The sequence below is a fragment of the Lactuca virosa genome, chromosome 9 (genome assembly GCF_052849685.1).
Source record: "Lactuca virosa cultivar CGN04683 chromosome 9, Lactuca_virosa_CGN04683_v6, whole genome shotgun sequence".
Lineage (NCBI taxonomy): Eukaryota > Viridiplantae > Streptophyta > Magnoliopsida > Asterales > Asteraceae > Lactuca > Lactuca virosa.
The window spans coordinates 245,418,351-245,440,254 of NC_136434.1; the positions used below are offsets into that span (position 1 = coordinate 245,418,351).

The 21,904-nt window shown below is 34.9% G+C and overlaps 2 protein-coding genes and 1 non-coding gene across 3 annotated transcripts; 2 read left to right on the forward strand and 1 right to left on the reverse strand.

Annotated features, from left to right (window-relative positions):
- Positions 1 to 7,018: 7,018 nt before the first annotated feature.
- On the reverse strand, positions 7,019 to 7,465 carry LOC145140442 (uncharacterized). Its single transcript, XM_079073934.1, has one exon. The coding sequence runs from the start codon at positions 7,463 to 7,465 to the stop codon at positions 7,019 to 7,021; it is 447 nt and encodes a 148-aa protein (XP_078930060.1).
- A 1,020-nt stretch (positions 7,466 to 8,485) lies between these two features.
- LOC145141574 (small nucleolar RNA R71) lies at positions 8,486 to 8,592 on the forward strand. Its single transcript, XR_013722767.1, has one exon. It is a non-coding gene; the product is annotated as a small nucleolar RNA R71 (small nucleolar RNA).
- An 11,619-nt stretch (positions 8,593 to 20,211) lies between these two features.
- LOC145140443 (uncharacterized) lies at positions 20,212 to 21,542 on the forward strand. The gene is made up of 4 exons (XM_079073935.1): positions 20,212 to 20,216; positions 20,274 to 20,932; positions 21,063 to 21,371; positions 21,538 to 21,542. The coding sequence occupies exons 1-4, from the start codon at positions 20,212 to 20,214 to the stop codon at positions 21,540 to 21,542; spliced, it is 978 nt and encodes a 325-aa protein (XP_078930061.1).
- The last annotated feature ends 362 nt before the right edge of the window (positions 21,543 to 21,904 follow it).

Sequence of the window (21,904 nt, forward strand, 5' to 3'; positions counted from 1 at the left end):
AGGGGTCGAAAACGACTTTTCGACAAAAGATTATTTAGAATAAATAATCTTAACCAAGTTGTAGAATATGTCTCAAGGGTTCCATACATATAAAGAACGTCGAAATCCGAGTTATAACGAAGAAGTTATGGCTCGTCGAAGTTTTTCGGCAAAACCGGCACGACACCGGGAGACGTAGATTGTGAATTTATGATAGAGGACTTTTTAGCCTTAGTGATCTAAACAAAAGTTGTAGTATATGTTAAACCGAGAACATACAAAAAAAAAAAAGAACGCCCAAATCTGACTTCATATGAGGAAGTTATGAATTTTCTAAGATTTGACATAGCAGTACACGGCCCGAAACTCGAATTTTAATTCGAGCGGTTTTTGGCCTATGCAACCTAAATGAGAATTGAATATCTCATTAATAGGAACTCAACGATAAAAATACAGACGAAAACGGAGTCCGTATGAAGGAGTTACAAATTTTTCGCAGTCATTTAACAATCTAATCTCCTCCTACTGTTAAATTTAAGATCGGTCGAGAATTAGCCGACGGAGTCTAAATGAAAGTTATAGATCTTGTTTTTACCTACGCGTGAATATAAAGAACGTCGAAAACAGATCTTGTATGCGAAAGTTACGGGGTTTAGAATTCGGCAGGGTGTTGTGCGAAATCGGGTGACGTGGCTAAATATGGGTCAAGGCTTTCTCCCCAAGGCAAGCCACTAGATGGTGACACCTGGCCATGGACTCGACGAGTAGAGCAGGATTCCAGCCTATAAATAGAGGTGTCGGGTTCCCTCATTCTTCACACCTTCCCAACTTCACTTTCTCTCTCTATTTTCTCTCTCTAAGCCCCCAAATCCCCCACCCCCTAAGCCTAGGTAAACCCCCTAGCACCAGAAGGAAGCCCAGAGGCTCCCGAAGCCCCGAGAAAAGAGCCTTTCGGCCCGGGAATGCTGCTCCGCCGAAGCCCGGTTTTCGAGAAAACCCGCTGTTTTGTCCGAGGGAAATTGTTTTAAGATTAACGAAGCGCTGTCCGAGTACCGAGTCACCACCTTTTCAAGTGAGTGCATAGTTACTTTCATCTTACACATAGATATTAATTATTTTATATAAATTACGTGATATGTGTGCATATTATTTGAATACTTGCTTCCTATGCCGGATGAACGATTTTATACATGTTTTAAATAATTTAAATTGTATATGTATTTTATATCTACGAATATGTTGGGATAAACATGGGTAGATGAATGATGAGAGAGGAAAGATGATATGAGTGAACGTTGGCAGCTACAGACTTAGTGCCTAACAAATAACATCGGCAGCTATGGACTTAGTGACTATCGAATAAACGTTGGTAGTTATGGACTTAGTACCTGTTAGATAAACGTTGGCAGCTATAGACTTAGTGTCTAACAAATAACATCGGCAGCTATGGACTTAGTGTCTATCGAATAAACGTTGGTAGTTATGGACTTAGTACCTGTTAGATAAACGTTGGTAGCTATGGACTTAGTACCTATTAGATAAACACTGGTAGCTATGGATCTAGTACCCGATGAATGAACTTTAGCGGCTATGGAATTAGTGCTTTACGAACGAGCATTGGCAGCTATGGACTTAGTGCCTGTCATATAAACCCTGAAAGCAATGGACTTCGAAATTAACGAATGCATGATAGATGACTCTTAGGGTAGACCTTAAGAGTAAGGAAGATAATGGGGATGGGTAATTGGGTTGATTGTTTGATGTTTAAACATAATAATTAAATTATTGTGGGTTGAAAACCCTATGTACCCACCAGGTTTCCCAACCTGACCCACTCAAGCTTATTTGTATCACAGGTGTCGATATGAAGTTACATTACACTGAGAGATTAAAGAGATGTAGATCACTAGTGTAAATGAATGTAAGTTCTGTTTATGCTTATGTTTCTGTATTGACAATGACATCCCAAATGTTTTAAAATGAATAAAAATACATTTCTTCGGAAATGCTTTGATAACGTATTTATCATGTTTTACTGGGAACAAATTCCGCAACATTTTTATCAAAAGAAGTACTCTGATTTTTATAAAGCATAAACAAAAATCTGTCTTTTCTGGTCGTGAAAAATGGGGATGTCACATCAAGCCCTTGTTATTCATAGAATCAAAAGACAATTCGTTCTCCCCAAGTGTTTAGTCTATGGTCTTGTGATTCAAATTATTTATACAGTGTCTCATGAGATTGTTCTGACTTATATAAATGAAGAATGTTTTACATGCTTTCTATCTAAAATCAAGTCATGAACTTGAAACTAGTATTGTTATATTAGTTCAACGTTACTTTGAATACATCCAAAAGGGTTTAAACGAAATGTATTTGTGGAATCATCTTCTTGGACGTATAAATAAGAAATGAATTACCAAGTATCTAGTTGGATTGGATTTTGGAAATCATTTGAACATAAGTCTTATGATAAATGCAAATATTGTTTATCAAGATAGATGACAAACACATCACTTGGTGATGTAAATATTTTTTGGAATTAGTTTGCACAATGGGCTATTCAGATTAACCACACTACATGATAAGACCAGCTTCAATACTTTCAAAAGGTGTGAACATAATTATCTGAATAAGTTTGGAACTTTTCATGTATCCAAAGCTTTCATAAAACGGAGTTAATTGGGGGGGGGGGGAAGGGGAATGATGAAATACTCAGATCCAATTGCGATAGTGAACATCTTAATCAAAATGATCATCTAAGGAGTAGTAAAATAATTTCACAAACTGTCTCCACCCAGAACATTGCTATAATCAGTGTAGTTTGATAGAAAAACAAATCATTTTTTGATTTGGTATTTAATGAGTCATGTTATGCTCACAAACAAGTTCATGGATTGTACCATGAATTGTGTTACAAGAAGTCATTTGGTCTTGTGCAAACTTAGAAGGTTCATGAAAAACTCTATATCTATGAGATGTGGAGTAAGGTTCATTCCTTACTAGCACATATAGAAGTCTACGATTATGAGGCTTACACTCTCCGTGGAGTGCTCAACAATCTAGAAGTTACAATTGAGATGTGTTGTCTCGTTGGATATTCCAACAAACCTTTTGGGTGGTTATTTAATAAACCCTTTGAGAACAAAGTGTTTGTTTCTCGAAGGGTGGTCTTCCAAGAAAGGGAGTTGATATCCGAAAGGGCCAGTAGTAGCTATATTGATCTTGATAAAGATTCAAAAGTCAACCAACGAAGAACCTAAAGTTATCCCTAGCATTTAATTTGAGTTTGAAAGACCTATTAAGGAAATTGTTGATGCGTTCACAAAGTACCTACTTAGTTTTAAATTTATAACCTAACAAACTTTTACTATCTAAGCACCTATAGGCAGTGTAGCTAGTCAGTTAATACTGTAACTCATGTAAGTCGGGTGTCGATCACATGGAATGAAATTCAATTTAATAAATTAACTACTTCTAATTAAACTATAGAACAAACTTTGATTTGGGGGGTTTTACTAATTTTTCAAGATCAGAGCAACTTAATTTCAACTAGCAAACAAGCAAACAATGAAAACAAAGCAACTTCAAGAATTAAAAGAATACTTCTGTCTAGATCCGGTTTCACTTTCTCCTATGGTTGATTTCTATTGGATAGATTATATTTATTACCAATTATCTAAATCTTATGGTCAAATTACTAAGCCTGTTGATTTATGGATGACAAGGCAATGACCATGCTCAAGTTAAAAACTAAATTGATAATAGCACAATTGGACTATGAATGATATTAGTTACTCTTTTATGGTCAAGTTAAGCAACCAAGCACAAATTAATACTAATTATGCTCTCTAACAAAGTTAAAGTTACTAGTTTTAATTACTTTGAACTAAGATGTGATTAATCCTAGTTCTAACTATTTAATGGTCATAAATAAATAGGATATAGATTCATGTAATTAATATGGTTAATTAACACACAAAATCTGATTTATGAACAATATCAACTAGAACTAAAACATGTTAGAGTTTATATATATATATATATATATATATATATATATATATATATATATATATATATATATATATATATATATAAGTAAACCAATAATAATCATCCAATAACTGAAATCAGCACATAAGTATCAAGCTAATCTTCACTAAACAGATTGTAGCATAAAAACACATTAGATCTATGTAAAATAAGCTATACATAAGTTTAAATAACAAACCAACTAGATCAATGTTGAATATCTTCTAAATCTTCTTCAATCCTTGAGCTCTCTTGAATTTCGATTTCCTTTGGGTTTCTAAGGGTTTATTAGTCACAAATAACCTTAGAGAACCAAATGTATCTCTCCAATATCGACCTAATGTCCGAGATTTTATATTTGTGGGAATATGGCCACCACGTCATGGTTGACCGCCACCACGACGTGGTTTTCGAGTTTTTCCTGTGTTTGCCGCGTGGTCGTGATTCTTCTATATGCCACGTCGTGGGTGGTCTTCAGTCTTCTTTTCTTCGTTTTAGCTCCCGTTTCCTGCTTCTAGCTCCTCGTATGCTTCCTTTTTGTCATGAGAAAGTCTTCGCAGCTACAAAACATAATTTAAACATATTAAGTACCATTTGTTCCATATTAAACATAATTATAGCTAAAAGTATTAGAAATATGCATTAAATATATAGTTAATTATGCACATATCAAAATACACCACACTTGTTTTTTGCTTGCCCCCAAGCAAAACTGATTTTATTATCATCATATCATGACTTTAGCTACCAACATCACACAAAACAATCCATTTTGAGCCTCTCCATTACTCCAAGACCGCAATGCATGTATTGTGTCTATATTTTTCCTAAGAACTTCCCGAATCTTAAATACTCATAATCTTCATAAACACTTGCCACTTCTTTTGAACAACGCTCATTTTATGCATCCCTCCGAATCCATCCCCGGAAAACTTTATTAACCTCAAGGTATTTTTGGTTAAACCCCCAAGCATACATATGGAAAAATAACCTAGAAAATAAAAATTCAATAAATACTTGGCAAATTTTGCCTTATTCTCGATTCTTCATAATTTGGAGCTTTTCTTCATATATTTCTTGATCTCCATAGCTTTCTAGACTCTTATTTCCAAACTTTTGCAACTTTTTTTTCCTTTCTTTTTTTTTTCTTTTCTCACTTTTTCACTCAAAACTAAAAATCCTAAAAAAACATATGCTTAAGCAAGGGAACTTAACTTCAACCCTTATTGGTTAGAGGTATTAGTCTAAGGTGCAATGACTACATAATCTCTCCTTGATACATTTATGGTACACAATGCTAAACATATTGCTACCCTCAAACTAAGCAAGGTCGTGTTTTTGTTCCATGATTTCACTAGGATAAGGAAGCCACAAATACATTATAACATCTACTGGCTCAAATAAACATTGAAACTCGAATCGGATCATCCCACACAGCACTAGCAACCTAGATCTTAACATAACAAAAAAAATTAACTAGGTTCAATTTTAGATTATTATTTCAAATCTTTATAATAATTTTTAAATCCTAGTCATTTTTTTCAATTTTTTTAATCAGTAAGCTTGTATTCCTATATTCAACCCCTACCCCACACTTTGATGCAATGTCCCCATTGCATACTAAAATAATAAAAGAACATATAAATTAAATAGGAAGAATTGTAACAGACTCCCACTGGGTCTTAGTGGCGAGATCAAATTCTAGTAATATTGGTTGGAAACGGTACTTCTGATCTTTCTTCTTGTGAATGCAAATGTGCCGGATCAGAATAAATCAAAGAACCATTCTTTAAAAGTGTGTTGAACCGCTGACACGTCATGGGCAAGAACCACCACGACGTGGTGTAAAGCTGAAAGTCGTGAATGGTCGAGCAAAATAAAATCGCCACGTCGTGGTGTAGATGGCCATGACGTGGTGTAGTAGAATGCAATCGCGATAAAAACTTTTGCCACGGCGTGTTGTTGATGTACACATCGTGGTTCCTTCTCAGATCGACTTTTAAGATTAAAGTAACGCACCAACTCTTCGTAACGTGTAAGACCATTCCCAATCTTCTTATTTCAATAAATATCCTTCGAAAATGCACTTGTCTTCATTATGTGGGAGCCCCGCACTTATCTAAGAACATGGTCTTCAATTGTGATCTTCAACATTACACGACTTCTTCATCCATTAAGCTCCTTAACTGCTTCACGTCCTTTTCTTTCTAAAACTACAAAAAAAATTAGAAGACTAGATTAATCACATTATAAATTAGCTAGACTAAAAAAAAACTAAACCAAAATAAAACGAAAAACGAAAAACAAATCAAAAGGAAAATAAAATGCAAACTCTAAACATCGGGTTGCCTCCCGAGACACGCTTCTTTTTGAGGAGTCATGAGTCGGACTCCTTCCCACTCTACGTTGTTGAAGTTGGGAGTGGGATCTCCCTCTGCTCCTTTTTCTCCTTCCATTTCCTCTTGTAAGCTTGAACTATTCTCTTGTAAACTTTCTTTAAATTCCCCTTCTTCTTCTTTTTGTTAGCATCTCCCTCATACTTGTGCTTCACCCCTTTACCTTTATTCTTTACCTTGTTTACCTTTTTGTCTTCTTCCTTAAGACCGTTCTCTTCTACATACATCTTGACCAAAGTTGTCTCTTTTATTTCTCCACCCATGTCTTCGTCAATTATTTCCACTTCTTCATACAAGTCATCATCTATTTCATCAACTTCTTCTTCCACTTGAACCTTGGGTGTAGTAAATGCAATCACCTCAAATTTCATGGGAATTGAGGCTCTTGGCTTCAAACGCTTGACTTTTTCGACATTGGGCTTCTTCCAAACCTTAAGTTCTTATTCCATCATCTTCTCTATTGCAACTAGTTTATCGCAATCTTCTTCCATTAAATCCATTTATGACACTTCATCTTTAGGCTCTTCATGATTCTCTATAGGACTCATCTCAAAAGTAATAGCATCATTATCCACACAAAGTGTGAGCTTTGAGTCATGGATGTCCACTTATGCTATTGAGGTACTCAAAAATGGTCTTTCCAAAATAATGGGAAGTTCTTCATCCTCCTTTATGTCGAGAACCACAAAATCGACCGGAAAAACAAATTTCCCCACTTTAACTAGTAAGTCTTCAATTATACCGCGTGGGTATGTAGTTGAGTGATCTTCCATTCGAATGGTCATTCTTGTATTTTGGAGCTTTGGTAATCCAAGATTTTGATAGAAATAGTATGGCATGAGGTTAATGTTTGCCCCTGAATCGGGTAGAGCACTAATAGAAGTCGAGTTGCTAAATTCACAAGGCAACGTGATTTGTCCTGGATCTCCTATCTTGATTGGTAATCCTTTGATAATTGCAGCTGAACACAACTCATTAAGTAATATTGTTGAGACCTTTTCTAACTCCTTTCTATTACTCATTACATCTTTTGCGAACTTTGGAAGTTTTGCCATTGATTTGAGGAATGGAGTGTTGATTGAGAGTGCGAGCACTTGTTCCATAAATTTTCTTTGTCCAGGCTCCAGAGAATGTTTGATTACACGATATGGGAATGATAAATGAGGCTAAAATGAATTAATCGGAAAAAAAATGTTTCTTCACGGCACCACGACGTGGTCATATCACCATGACGTGGTGAGTCATCAAATAACAACCCACTTTTTATTCTTTTGGCTCCAGGATCCTCTTTTTCCAAACACGACTTGGGCTGCATTGTGGCTGCTTCATGGGTCACAAATGGATCAGAATGAACCTCTTCTTCGGTGTAAATCGCCATTAGGTTGTGCTTTTGGGTCTTGATTTCGAGGTGGTAATCTTTCATTAACAAGTGTAGTAAGTTGCCCGAGTTTTTCTCTATGTTTTTTATGGAAGCTTGATGATTTCGTACATTAGCATCAGTTGTATCATGTCTCTTTTCAGATGCTTCCATAAATCTTTGAAGTACCGACTCAAAATCTATCTTCTTTTCAGTTTATGGTTGTTCTTTTTGGTAGAAACCCCGACTGGTTTGTCTATACTTCTCATCTTTCTGTTTCTTGTACTCTTCATATGGCAACCATTCCTTCTTATGGTTCCTTCAATCTTCATCATACTTTTCGCCACTCGAGTAAAACACTTGTGTCTTGCGATTCCCATTTTCATCTAAGTCACAATCCTTTGTCAAATGTGGACCACTATAATTATCACAACCAACTCTTATGGCATGAATAGATTGATCCAACTTTGTCATTCACCTATCCATAGAGTCAAGTTTAGCTATGATTGCAGCCAAGTCCTCGTTTCCTCCATCCCCTTTTCCTCAAGTAACATACTCTCTTAGATTATGGTACTCTCATGAGTGCTTTGCAAACTCTTCAATTAACTCTTTGATAGCAGTTGGCTCCTTCTTCGTCATTGGCCCTTGGGAGTCAAGAAGTTGTCTAGTTGTGACATTCACCCCATCATATAAAGTAGAAACTTCTTGTTGGACATTCAAATCATGTTGAGGGCAACTTCTAAGCAATCATTTGTACTTCTCCCATTCTTCATATAGAGACTCTCCAACCTCTTGTTGAAAATTAGCTATCTTCTTTTTGAGATTTGAGATTTTAGAAGGTGGGCTAAATTGCTCAATAAAAGCTTTACGAAGGGTGTCCCAAGTAGTTATGAATCCGGGTGCAAGATATTTCAACCAAACTTTTCCTTTCACCGGTAAAAGTGACCGGAAGCATCCTTAGTAGCACTTATTCTCTTGGCACATTAGGAACATGAAAATAGTTGGCAATGTCTTTGATCTCATCAATGTGCTTGAAAGCATCTTCATACTCTTTCCCAGAGAAAGGTATGTCCTTGAGCATGGACAGAATGTGTCCCTTGAGCTTAAGACTTCTCTCAGGTGGTATCTTGGGTGGAACTAAGCCTGGTCCATGCTCTTCACGTGTCCTCTTCCTATAATCGCCCATCGTCATTCTCATAAGGCTCGCCATCTCTTCAACCTCAATCTTTATCTTTTCTTTTCCTCGTCTGAACTTCCTTCGGTAGATTATTCTGGTTCGTATCTGATTCCTTTCTTATCCGACGTCCTTTCAAAAAGTTCAAATCTGTCAGATTTAAAAGTATTGCTTGATTCACCCTTCGTGTCTTTCTTCTTGTGGAAAACGGATTCTGGATCTTCTAGTGGAGGATCAATATATGTTTTATATCCTCGGGTCATATATCACTGAAACAAAACAAAAACGCGTAAAAGGAATAAAAATCACTAAACTAATAATTAACTAAAGTGAGACCACGACATGGTGAAAATAACCACGTCGTGGTTGCGTCTCAGAAAGAAAAACAACTTAAACAAATGCAACTAAAGTAACTTTTTGTGGTTTTTGTCCCACAAAAGGGATCGAATAACTAACATAAATAAAAATATAATTCAAATAAGTCGATCCCCGACAACAACGCCAAAATTTTTATGCATGCACAAAGTACCTACTTAGTTTTAAATTTATAACCTAACAAACTTTTACTATCTATGCACCTATAGGCAGTGTACCTAGTCAGTTAATAGTGTAACTCATGTAAGTCGGGTGTCGATCACATGGAACGAAATTCAATTTAATAAATTAACTACTTCTAATTAAACTATAGAACAAACTTTGATTTGGGGGGTTTTACTAATTTTTCAAGATCAGAGCAACTTAATTTCAACTAGCAAACAAGCAAACAACGAAAACAAAGCAACTTCAAGAATTAAAAGAATACTTCTGTCTAGATCTGATTTCACTTTCTCTTATGGTTGATTTCTATTGGATAGATTATATTGATTACCAATTATCTAGCTCTTATGGTCAAATGACTAGGCCTATCGATTTATAGATGACAGGGCAATGGTCATGCTCAAGTTAAACACTAAATTGATAATAGCACAATTGGACTATGAATGACATTAGTTACTCTTTTATGGTCAAGTTAAGTAACCAAGAACAAATTAATACTAATTATGCTCTCTAACACAGTTAAAGTTACTAGCTTTAATTACTTTGAACTGAGATGTGATTAATCCTAACTCTAACTATTTAATAGAGAACGTTATACACCTAGTTATATGAATATTATATCATCGAGCTAAGTGAGTCAGCGGTAGATAACATTCAAAGTATACCAACTATTAGAAGCTATGAAAAGGCTCTAAAAGGATACAAGATAGAAGGAGACCATGGAGAGCAAGATCCAATCCATGTATATTTGAAACTTGGTTGATCAAACACTTGGCCTTAAAACCATAAATGTAAGTAGATCTTTAAGAAGAGACAATAATGGATAGTAATAAACACATATTCAAACCAATTTCGGTTGTGAAGGATGTGTAAGCTTATGAAGTTCATTTATGAACTAAAACAAGCATCTCACAATTGGAATCTTTGTTTCAATGAGAGAATTCAAGAGTTTAAATTTCGAGAAATGAAGATGAGCTATATATATATATATATATATATATATATATATATATATATATGTGTGTGTGTGTGTGTGTGTGTGTGTGTGTGTGTGTGTCAGAGCTAGTGGGAGCAATTGGAATCTTCGTTTCAATATAAGAATTCAAGAGTTCGAATTTCGAGAAACATAGATAAGCCATATATATATATATATATATATATATATATATATATATATATATATATATAGAGTCAAGATCAAATAAGAAGGAAATTTTTGGTAGGAAGGTAAGAAGTTTTTTTTCTACATATTTTTTTCGCGAACAAACAAAATGAATCATTAGATGATTCATTTGTAAGATGATTCACAAGAAAAAATTCTCAAAAAAACATCTCGATGATTCATTTATACAATGATTTTGTTGTTATTCACTAAAATTGTCCTAAAAATGAATTTTTTCTTAATTTACTTAAACATGAATCATAAAGATGTTTTTTTGGGAATTTTTTCTTGTGAATCATCTTACAAATGAATCATCTAGTGATTCATTTATTTTGTTCGTCAAAAAAATATGTAGAAAAAAAAACTTCTTAACTTTCTACCAAAAAAAATTTCTTACCGGATCTATATCCTATATATATATATATATATATATATATATATATATATATATATATATATGCCAATGCTAGTGGGAGCATTGTTGTCACCCTTGTACTGTATATGGATATAATATAATTCATAGGAAACAATGTTCTAACTTAGCAAAGTGTAAATGCTTGGCTTGGTTTGGGAATTGTTTCGCTTTGAAGCACATAGGAGAAGCAACATATATATTTAAGGTAAGGATCTATGAAGATATATCTGAACGATTCATTGGATTAAGCCAAAAAACATGGAATCTTGAGGAAAACCAAGATAAACACCATGAACAAATGACTAGCAAGCATCCTTATTTATAGACTATAGATCAGACCTAAAACCCTAATGGGTCAATCCCATTAATCCATAGGCCCATTAAAGGTGTTAGCCAATCATAATCCGACATGCAACCACTTCTAGAACCGTCATACTTGATATACATTGCATGCGCATCATCCACACACATGATTGAGCATCGTAAGCAATGATGGCTCATTGACAATGACCATGATGCATCATGATGGAGCATCCTCCATCATGATGGTGCACCCTCCATAAAATTGGCACATCATTCCATTTAAGGCATCCACCTTGATCATCTTCAACTTCTGAGCATCCTTGGACAATTTTGAGCATCATAATGTACCACACACCCTAAGTGACACATCAAGGGACAACATGGCATATCAATAACATGTCCAGTACATCAATCCACCTAATAGCGCATCGTGATCATTAGTAGCACATCCATACTTCAATAACACATCAATACTCCAGAACACACCAAGGCACAGTAGAGTGGCACACATTGTACCAAGGTGTCGTGTCCAAGACATAAGCGCACACCTTGTTCCCAAGATGGCGCATCCAACTCCCAAGCGACACATCTTGTCTATAGGTGGCACACTTTCCTCCCAAATGGCGCATCCTTTCTTTATGGATCATCAAGGATGCTACATTCCCTTTCCAGATGCTCCATTCCCTTCTTAGGTGCTCCACTCCCATTTTGAATACTCTTTTCCCTTCTTAGGTGCCTCATTCCCTAATTAGGTGCTCTATTCCATTATTAGGTTCTCCATTCCCTCCAAGTGATCCATTGCAACCAAATGCTCCATGAGAATGCTACAAATACTCAAGTCATATTTAATAAACCATTTCATTAGTTTATCACTATGTTCTCCTTTTGCATGTTTGGAATGCACTTCCAGAGTATTAATTCATTCAAACTTCCATAGGCGATAATACTCTTAGAAGTAAGTATGATTTAAGACTGTCATGAAGTATTGGTAGATTGTCCATGGTGATTGCGCAATACTGCAACTAACACTCATGAGTACTTAATAAAGATTTAAGTATTGGAATAATCCGCACTTAGAGATTACTTCATGGATATAGTCACAAGTAATTCTAAGATGATAACATCTCTTATTCTTCAAACAATGATACATGAGATTTTTGCTTTACAATTTTGTTATGTATTGGTCTACTCCAACGTTATCCGTGACTACTAGTAATAAAAGGGATGTCTATGTATGACATGGTGAGTAGAAGAAAATTATGTAGTCAATGTTTTTTTGTTCCTTCTACCCTAACATGAAATGAGATATCTATAGGACCCTTGATGATTTAATGTTGACATCTAAAGTGCTTGGCTGAGCCTTGACTAATATTATTTAATTTAGTAGTCTGATGTAGTCATCACAAATATTTATCCGGAAACATAATCTTGAACACTGAGATTGGCCCTTATCCATGTCTCTGGTTAATACAAATATTTTGTAGAACAAAGAAATAACTGATCACTTATCTAAGGGTTGAATCTTGATTTGATTAGAGTTCGATAATTGCTTTGGATGGCATACTCTCTGTTGATTATTTGAGAAGTACTAGACATTGTATAGTTGATGTCTTGTCCAAGTGGGTGACAGTTGGAAAGAGTTTCCAAGGTCATTAACTATTGGTAATATTTCTAATAGTATCAGGGTCCTTTTGGGTTACCCTCATGACCCATTTGAGCAATTAAAAGACAAAAAGAGTATATGATAAATTAGAAAACCATAATTTTTTATTTTTTTCTTATAACACTAAATCACTTTATTCACAATCAAAGGCCCATCAAGAATTTGCATCTATGTAACAAAGGTCGTCTATTCACTACTAACTAGCATACCGATCACCTTAGAAAAATGTAAAGCAAGAATTTTTGCAAGTATTTTGTATATTATACCAATCAAAATTTTAGGGCGAAAGTCATTAATAACCACTGAACTAGACACCTTTGGAATCAACATAATAAATGACGAGTTACATCTCGATGGGATTCTCATTTTCTGAAAAAAAAATCTATGACAAAGTCAAAAATATAAATCTTCTATGTATCCCAATATTTTTAACAAATGTGAAATTAAACCATCTGGACCAGTGATTTGTCACTACCACATTCCCACACTACCATCCGGGTCCAAGGATTTGTCACTGCCACATTCCCACCCATCCGGTACTCATGATCTTCTTTTATTGAACACAAGATCCCACATATATATAATATACCACTTGATAACCCACGCACGCTAGTAGTTGCAAAATCAACAGAAACATTTCCCTATATGCTCTTCAACCAAACCAAATCAATAGTACATGTATGTGTTTTTTGCATACCAAGAAAAGAAGCTCAAATTTTACAGCATAGGTTAGAAATACGCCTTCGTTTCGCCTTGTTATCGATACCACACACATTAATTAAGTAAATCCACCGACATTTGTTTGATTATTGCTTCCATATTCTCACAAACGTTGGTCATGTCATATCCCAATTTAGTTCCAGTTTGAATAAATTTTGCTATTACCCCCATCACAATCTACTTATTTACCATTTTATTTTTCCGAACGCTTTGTTTTTTTTACCCCACTTCGATTTTTAGGTCTTGAGGAAGCAAAAAAAGAACCCGAGGTCACTACCTTCCCTCCATCTCTACCAACAATGTTTTCGAACCAGGTGGTCATGAAAAACTCGATCTATCATCAGTGGGCGATTGGTTCATATTTTGTTATTGTTGTATACTCCTAACTTGCAGAATCACAAAGTATAGTTACCTTGATCAACACCATATCACATGTTTTTGTTGAAGCGAACATTTTTCTCCAATAAATTAACATCCCATACTACACCTTCCTTGAATCTAGTAATATTACTTTGTTATGATATTAGTTATATTTATCTTTTTAAAATTTAACTGATTTACAATTTAAGGTCCTCGACTAGACCGACTAATCTTTAAAGCACGAGACGATCGACTTATAAATACCGCTAAATGATTGTTACAATCTTGGATTTTAGTAAAAAGTGAAGCATTTTTCGAAATTTTCAAAATTGTTCAATGAGTTTTGAATTTTTTTTTAAATTCCAAAATAATGTTTTTTTCTGTCCGAAATACTCCGTTTGTCAGAACTCAAGGAGACCTTTTTAGTCTCCTGGCATGTATAAAAAAATCACCTAAGCTGCAAAGAGCCGTGGTCAAATACTACCCCTCCCTAAATTCATCTTCTACGTGTGTGTGTATATATATATATATATATATATATATATATATATATATATATATATATATATATATATATATAGAGAGAGAGAGAGAGAGAGGGTGACAGTGATGATGATGGTGGTGGCGATGATTGTGTCGGAGATGATGGAAGACTACAAGGTTTTTGAAATTGTGAGGGTTCACAAAATGTGGTGTAATTTAATTGAGCAAGACAGATGCATGTGAATTGGTTTGAACCTATACAACCCGATTCAACTTTGAATATGAAAGTCAATTGCTAAAATCGTTTACTTATTACTAAAACTTTTGAGCAAATCAAGGAGGTGTAAATGGAAACAGTGGAAAATCAATAAGATATTAATGGAAGAGTAATTTAAATGTAAATTTTGAATTATACGCTTGCTAATCAACATAATTTTTTTCAAAAAAAAATTATAAGAAAATAACAAGTAATAAAACTACAAGTGTCATAGAGCATTGGAAAAAAATTAAAATTTATGAAAAAAATAACATGGGGCAAAACTTATAATCTTTTGTTAGAATAACAAGGGGCAAAACTTATAATCTTTTGTTAGAAGAAGATGAGTTATTTTATTAGTTAAATCGTTTGTATATAACCCAATAATGTTTGCAGAAGAAGATGAGTTATTTCATTAGTTAAATTGTTTGTATATAACCAAATAATGTTTGCACTCCATGGTATGATGTTTGCACTCCATGGTATGTTGTAAAGATTTGCAAATGTGATATACAAATACAATAATGGATATTAATGAAACTATCAATTATAAACAAGTTTATTAACAACCATACATAATATTTTTGTTTTTAGGAAAATAACCACTTACAATAAATCATTCGAGACTGAAAAAAAGTGCTTTTTGACATGTTGGACCATTCTACATTCCATACTAAAAAAAATAAAATATAAAATATAAAAACTTTCGGAATTTCAAGAATAACTCCAAAATCCGAAGAATAATTCTAAAGTTTCAAGATTTTTTTCTTTTATTACTCAAATCAATCAAAAATTTAAGACAAAACTGCAAAAATGGTCCCTATGGTATGCATTTTTTCTAGGTTTTGGTCTAAACCTCAATTTTTTTGGATTGGTGGTCAATTTAACCATGTTTACTTGGGATTTTGGTTCCCCAGAAAACTGAAAAGACTAATATGACTTTCTGATATACTTTTTATGTTTTTTCTATTTAATTTAAAGTTTTATTAATTAAAAGTATGGGGCCCCACCTCTCTCTCTCTATCTCTCTCACTCAAACACACACAAGATGAAAGAAGAACATCGACTCTTCTTATTCTTCATCCTCACTTCCCAGTAACAACTTGTTTTCCTCCTGCTTATCTTACCTTCCCAATTTCAAATATCGGTTTCATCTCCCCCAAAGTTCAGAGTACAAAGAACAAACCCGATTTCCCAAACCCTAGACAAGAATCCAATCGAAACCAACATCACAACTCATGCATCCCTCTTCACCCTCGACGTTCACCAATCAACCGAGAATAATCATTTTTCTTTATCCAGAAAGTTATGCACAGAGATCAACCAACACAGGTTCAACCTAATTACATTGGTGGAATTGATTTTCTACACGATTACTACTAACGGATGAAACGAAGATCAATTTTTCGATTTCTGCAGAAAAAAAAGGAAAAAAAAATTGATTTTTGCAAAGAACTATGATTTCTTATGGTTGAAGTTTGAAATCAATTTTGTTCAAGAGTTCTTAGGCTATAGGTTCGTCGTTTTCCTCTTCTAAAGTAATCAAAATAAAACTTGTGACAAAACATTTTTCAAAAATCTAGAAACTCTAGTATGTTTTCAGGGACGTAGTTTTTTATTACAACCATAACCTTTAGTAACCATTTGGAGCCAACATTACGACAAAAATTGAAGATCGACAAACACACATGGATGATTTATGTAATTTACTTTGATAAGAGGTTGTTGAATTCTAAAGAAAATCATAGGCCACAAAAGCTAGAGTTTGACTATATAAAATCAAAATCTTCACTTTCTTGTTTTATGAGAACTTGGTGAATAATTTTTTTTTTTAAAGTTTGATTTTGGTTTTATTGTTTGGTTTCAATTTGAATGTTTTCTCATCCTCACACATCTGATTCTCTTTTATCCCATTTCAAAACAAATCTGACTTGGTTTTCGATAGCTTACATCGTCCTCATATTCGGTTCTTCTTTAATTTCATGGTTGTTCTTGTGAGTTACATATGAAAGACTCGGTTTTTGATATATATATATATATATATATATATATATATATATATACACAGAGGTGGGCCCCATATTTTTAATTAATAAAACTTCAAATTAAATAGAAAAAACATAAAAAAAAAAAATAAGAAGTGCATTTTAGCATTTTTAGTTTTTCGATGGACCAAAATTACAAGAAAACATCGTCAAAAAGACCATCAATCCAAAAAAAATTGAGATTTGGATCGAAACCCGAAAAAAATACATACAACAGGGACCATTTTTGTAGTTTTGTCAAAAAAAAACACAACTAATAGAAAATGGATACGAAGACTTAAAATGTGACATTTAATTGTAAATTTATGATATCAGACAATTCAAAATGACAATTTCGAACATGATTAGAAAGAATTTTTTAAACCTTTTTAGTTAAAATGAAAAAAGAAAAAACATATTATATATATTTTTGATCTCAAAAATGACTTATTGAAAAAAATCATTAATTTTTCCAAAAATACAAAAAACATGATAGTTTTGTTTTGTTTTTTGTTTTTTGTTTTTTTTTTTCAAACGACAAACTAATTTATTCCTAACTACCGTCTATGTCTCAAGTGAGACTAGAACTCATGTTTTCTCAAATGAGATGATCACTCCTTACCGTCTGCCAATCATAATTTTTCCAAAAATACAAAAAACATGATAGTTTTGTTAACGACCTGGTTTATAATAATTAATTTAGTTAATATTCCTACGATAAATGAAAGATTTTTACGGTGAGATGGCTAATGAAGTAATTTTTCTAATTAAGATAATCTTATAAATACAGTGTTATAATTTATAACAATATAATTTTATATATTTCTAAAAAATGATGTTTGCCATTTGTAACTTTACTTTCCACATGCCATAAATTATGGTGCTTTTTCTTTATAGTTAATATATTCTCTAAATAGTTGAATAATCAGACCAAAGCATTAGGATGCCATTTACGGTTATTATTGACCTTTATTTAAGTATAAAACACTAGAACACCACTATCACAAAAAGGTTTGCACGTTAACCAGAAACAAAATAACACACACCTTTTAACCTATTTATTTAATTAAATAAAAGTAGAAATAATTATTTAGGATGTGTTTAGTGCCTCCAATGTTTATTTATTTATTTATTTTTAAATTATCATGTTTGGCAAGCTAAAAAATAGTTTATAGGCATGTCCGACACGAAATGTTTCAAAGCTTTTGAAAGCTTTTAGCTTCTACACAAAACGTTCGCTTTTAAACAAAAACTTTGTTTAGCCGTACAAGTTTTCAGCGTTTAGTTTAAACAAAACGCTCCAAATTCAGAAAGTATAGAAGGTATATATATATATATATATATATATATATATATATATATATATATATATATATATATATATATGTATATAGTTATTACTTATCATGGAGACCAGATTGTTATATGTCAGATTTGAGGCAGTCGCCGAGCATCTCCAACCGACGACACAACATACCAATGTCACCGGCAAGGGTACTGAACCTCGCATGTGGAGCGTGCCGCTATAATGGAGTCGGGCTGAGAAGCCAGACGACTCAAGGAAAGGGTATTGAACCTTGCATGCGGAGCTCGCCGCTATAATGAAGTCGGGCTGAGAAGCCAGGCGACTTAAGGCAATGGTGCTGAACCTTGCATGCGGAACTCGTCGCTATAATGGAGTCGGGCTAAGAAGCCAGACGACTCGAGGCGAGGGTACTGAACCTCGCATGCAGAGCTTGCCGCTATAATGGAGTCGGGCTGAGAAGCCAGGCGACTCAAGGCGAGGATACTGAACCTCGCATGTGGAGCTTGCCGCTATAATGGAGTCGGGCTGAGAAGTCAGGCGACTCAATGCAAAGGTACTGAACTTTGAAGAATTGGGCATAGCGGCCGGCAATCTATGTGTCCAGCCCTGGCCGAAGTATGGTGGCACCTGATGCATTGCTGCATGATTAGCTGTAGTGACGACTGATGCCTCTTCTTCTGATGACTTTGTCGAGAGCCATGCAGCGAGGCTACTGGGAGCCGGACAGTGGAACTGTTGTCAAGAGGTGTGTAGTGGGAGTATTGTCGAGAGTAGAGCAACAGGGCCGCTGAGGGCCAAAAAGCGAGCTGCTAGTGATGGATGAGCAACACGACTACTAAAGGCTGGGCGACGAGACTCCCAAGGGTAAGGGTTAAACTACGGCTGCTCTTTCGATCTAATGTCACCTAGGGAATGCACTGTCACATACAATATCAGCTCTTCATATACTTTAACTCTACCCCTTCGGAATAAAAATCACTTCTGCATAGTGTCGTACCAACCCTCCCCCCCTCCTTTTTTAATAGAGGAGGAGAGAAAAGGGAGAGACGGACCCATAGCTGCTGGAAACTGGGCGATACAGCTGCTGAAAAAGCTAGGCAACACAAGTGCTAACAAAAACTGGGTAACGCGACTGCCGAGAGCTAGGCAGCGCGATTGCAGGATGTCGGCCAACACGACTGATGTGAGTTGAGTAGCGAGACTGCATGGAGCTGGTCAACGCGGCTTCTGATAGCCGGGCAGCGCAGTTGTTGAGGGTTATTTCAAAATGCTTTACTAATAGTAGTAGTGGCAATGTACTACTTACTCTTTCCCCTCCCTTTTTTTTTTGAAAATGTCGAGTGGTTGGACCGCACCTTCTAGGATCGGGCTTAACTTGACTGAATTGGAGCACATGCGTATTGGGTTGTTGATCTTTAAAAGTAACCCATGTTTTTATTATTGTTGGTGTGGTCCGATAAGATGCCAATTTGCTGGAGGCCTAGAATATGTTAGAGCCCAAAATGAACTTTGTAAGGAGCCCACACGAAAATGATGAGCCCAATTTCCTTTTTTTTTTTGTTTTTTTGTGAATGTCGAGCGGTCTGGAATGCAACGCGTTTTCTGGTGAACGATGCTTGTAGCGAGCGAACATTGAGCTATTTATTAGTGGAATTTGTCTTGGCCCATTTTACTTATTGATGTGACTCCACATAATTAAAATGCCAATTTATAGAAGCACAAAATATATAAATATATGTATTGCAACCAAGTAATCACTTAGAGCCCAAGTGTTGGCAGCCCATTTGTGTAATCAGCCCAAATACTGATTTAGGGTATGTCCAACATTTTTGTTCAAATTTGGGGAATAGAGAACCCGTCGTTTGAGACTCAACGTCAAACGAACATGATGGAGGTTGCCTTCTCGTTGGAATCGCACCCAGTGCAATGACGAACGGTCTTTGGTTCGTCGCTGGAGAAGGGTCGTCGAGGGTGGATCGGAGTCACGACTTGGCCAACGACGTTGGTCTGTTGGATGGCCGACATTGAAAGTGGTCTGGCGATGGCGTATAACTGAAGTTGTTGTCGCCGGGGATATCTGAAGGGATAGCTGATGTGAGCTAGCCGGCGACATTGGTCTGTTGTGTCGTCGGTTGGAGATGCTCGGCGGCTGGAAGTTGGAGATGATGGTTGGAGAGATGGACTACCTTTTCATCTTCCTGGTCAACAACAAGTTGTATATGAGGCAGACGATAACATTGAAGATGTTCTTGATCGCCCTTCAATTGCTTCTTCAATGTTCACATCTTGGATGAAGTGTAAGGAAATCAATAAAGAAGCACGAAAACTTACAGATGTTGAATTTCCTACAAAGTTTGTTTGGAAATGTAAATGTCTGATTTGGAAGCCAAGGGAAGTTGGATATGCGATTGGTAGAATTCACTCGGTTTCACCTAAACTTGGAGAAGCATATTTCTTAAGAATTCTTTTAAATAAAGTGAAATGTCCTAAATCATTTGAAGAAATTCGCACAGTCAATGGTGAACTATGTTCTTCTTTTAAAGATGCGTGTTATAATCTTGGCTTTTTAGATGATCACAAAGAATTTATCGAGGCAATTAAGGAAGCAAGTCTTTCTGGATCTGGTTTTTATCTACGGTTATTATTTGCTACAATGCTATTGTCCAACAGTTTGTGTAAACCAGAGATTGTTTGGCAAAACACCTGGGAATATCTGTCAGATGGAATTCTTTACAATCAACAACAGAGATTAAAGTCTCCAGGTAATCTAATTTTTTCTCATTATTATTAAAAGAGTATCATATAAATTTTTAGTATAAATTCAATTATATTTTACGTTTTAATCAATCTGTTTTTTTATATGTTTTAATTAAAATATTATTTTACGTATAGGTTTATCACTAAACGAAGATCAACTTAAAAACTTGACTTTGTTTGAGATAGAACAAATTTTACTCCGTAACAATTCCAGTCTTAAAAATTATGGTAAGATGCCTTACCCAGATGCTGATTCTATTTCATCTTCAAACAATCGTCTTAAAACTGAGGAGCTAGATTATGACATACCAAATTTAAAGAACGAGTTTGATCGGTTGTTTGTTGCATTGACAAATGAGCAATGTGACATTTTTCTTGATATCATGGATGCAGTTAAACATAATAAGGAATGTGTATTCTTTGTTTATGGTTATGGTGGAACAGGTAAGACATTTCTTTGAATGACAATTTCTGCAACACTTAGAGCTCAAGGTCAGATTGTTTTAAATGTTGCTTCAAGTGGGATAGCTTCATTATTATTGACTGGAGGCAGGACATCACACTCTCGGTTTATAATTCCCATAAATCTTACTGAGGATTCTTTTTGTAGAATAAATCCAAAACGTGATCTTGCCAGTTTAGTAGGAAAAACCTCCTTGATCATTTGGGATGAAGCACCCATGGTACACAAACATGCATTCGAAGCTTTAGATTGAACTCTGAAGGATATATTAAAGTGTGTCAATCCTACGAATTCAAATATTCCATTTGGAGGGAAAGTCATTGTTTTTGGAGGTGATTTCAGACAAATTCTACCTGTTGTTCTAGGTGGCAGTAGACAAAACATTGTTAATGCTTCTTTAAAGTTCTTCTTATTTATGGCAACAATGCAAAGTTTATAAATTAACAAAAAACATGAGGTTAACTATTGGAAGCGATCCATCTGCTATTGAACAAATAATGGATTTTGCAACTTG

What these genes read in the sequence shown, in the direction of transcription:
- LOC145140443 (XM_079073935.1), top strand. An exon ending in ACAGAGATTAAAGTCTCCAG is followed by an intron (nt 20,933 to 21,062) that starts GTAATCTAATTT and finishes TTTTACGTATAG; the next exon opens with GTTTATCACTAAACGAAGAT.
- LOC145140442 (XM_079073934.1), bottom strand. Translation starts at nt 7,465, where the DNA reads ATGGCAAAACTTCCAAAGTTCGCAAAAGATGTAATGAGTAATAGAAAG.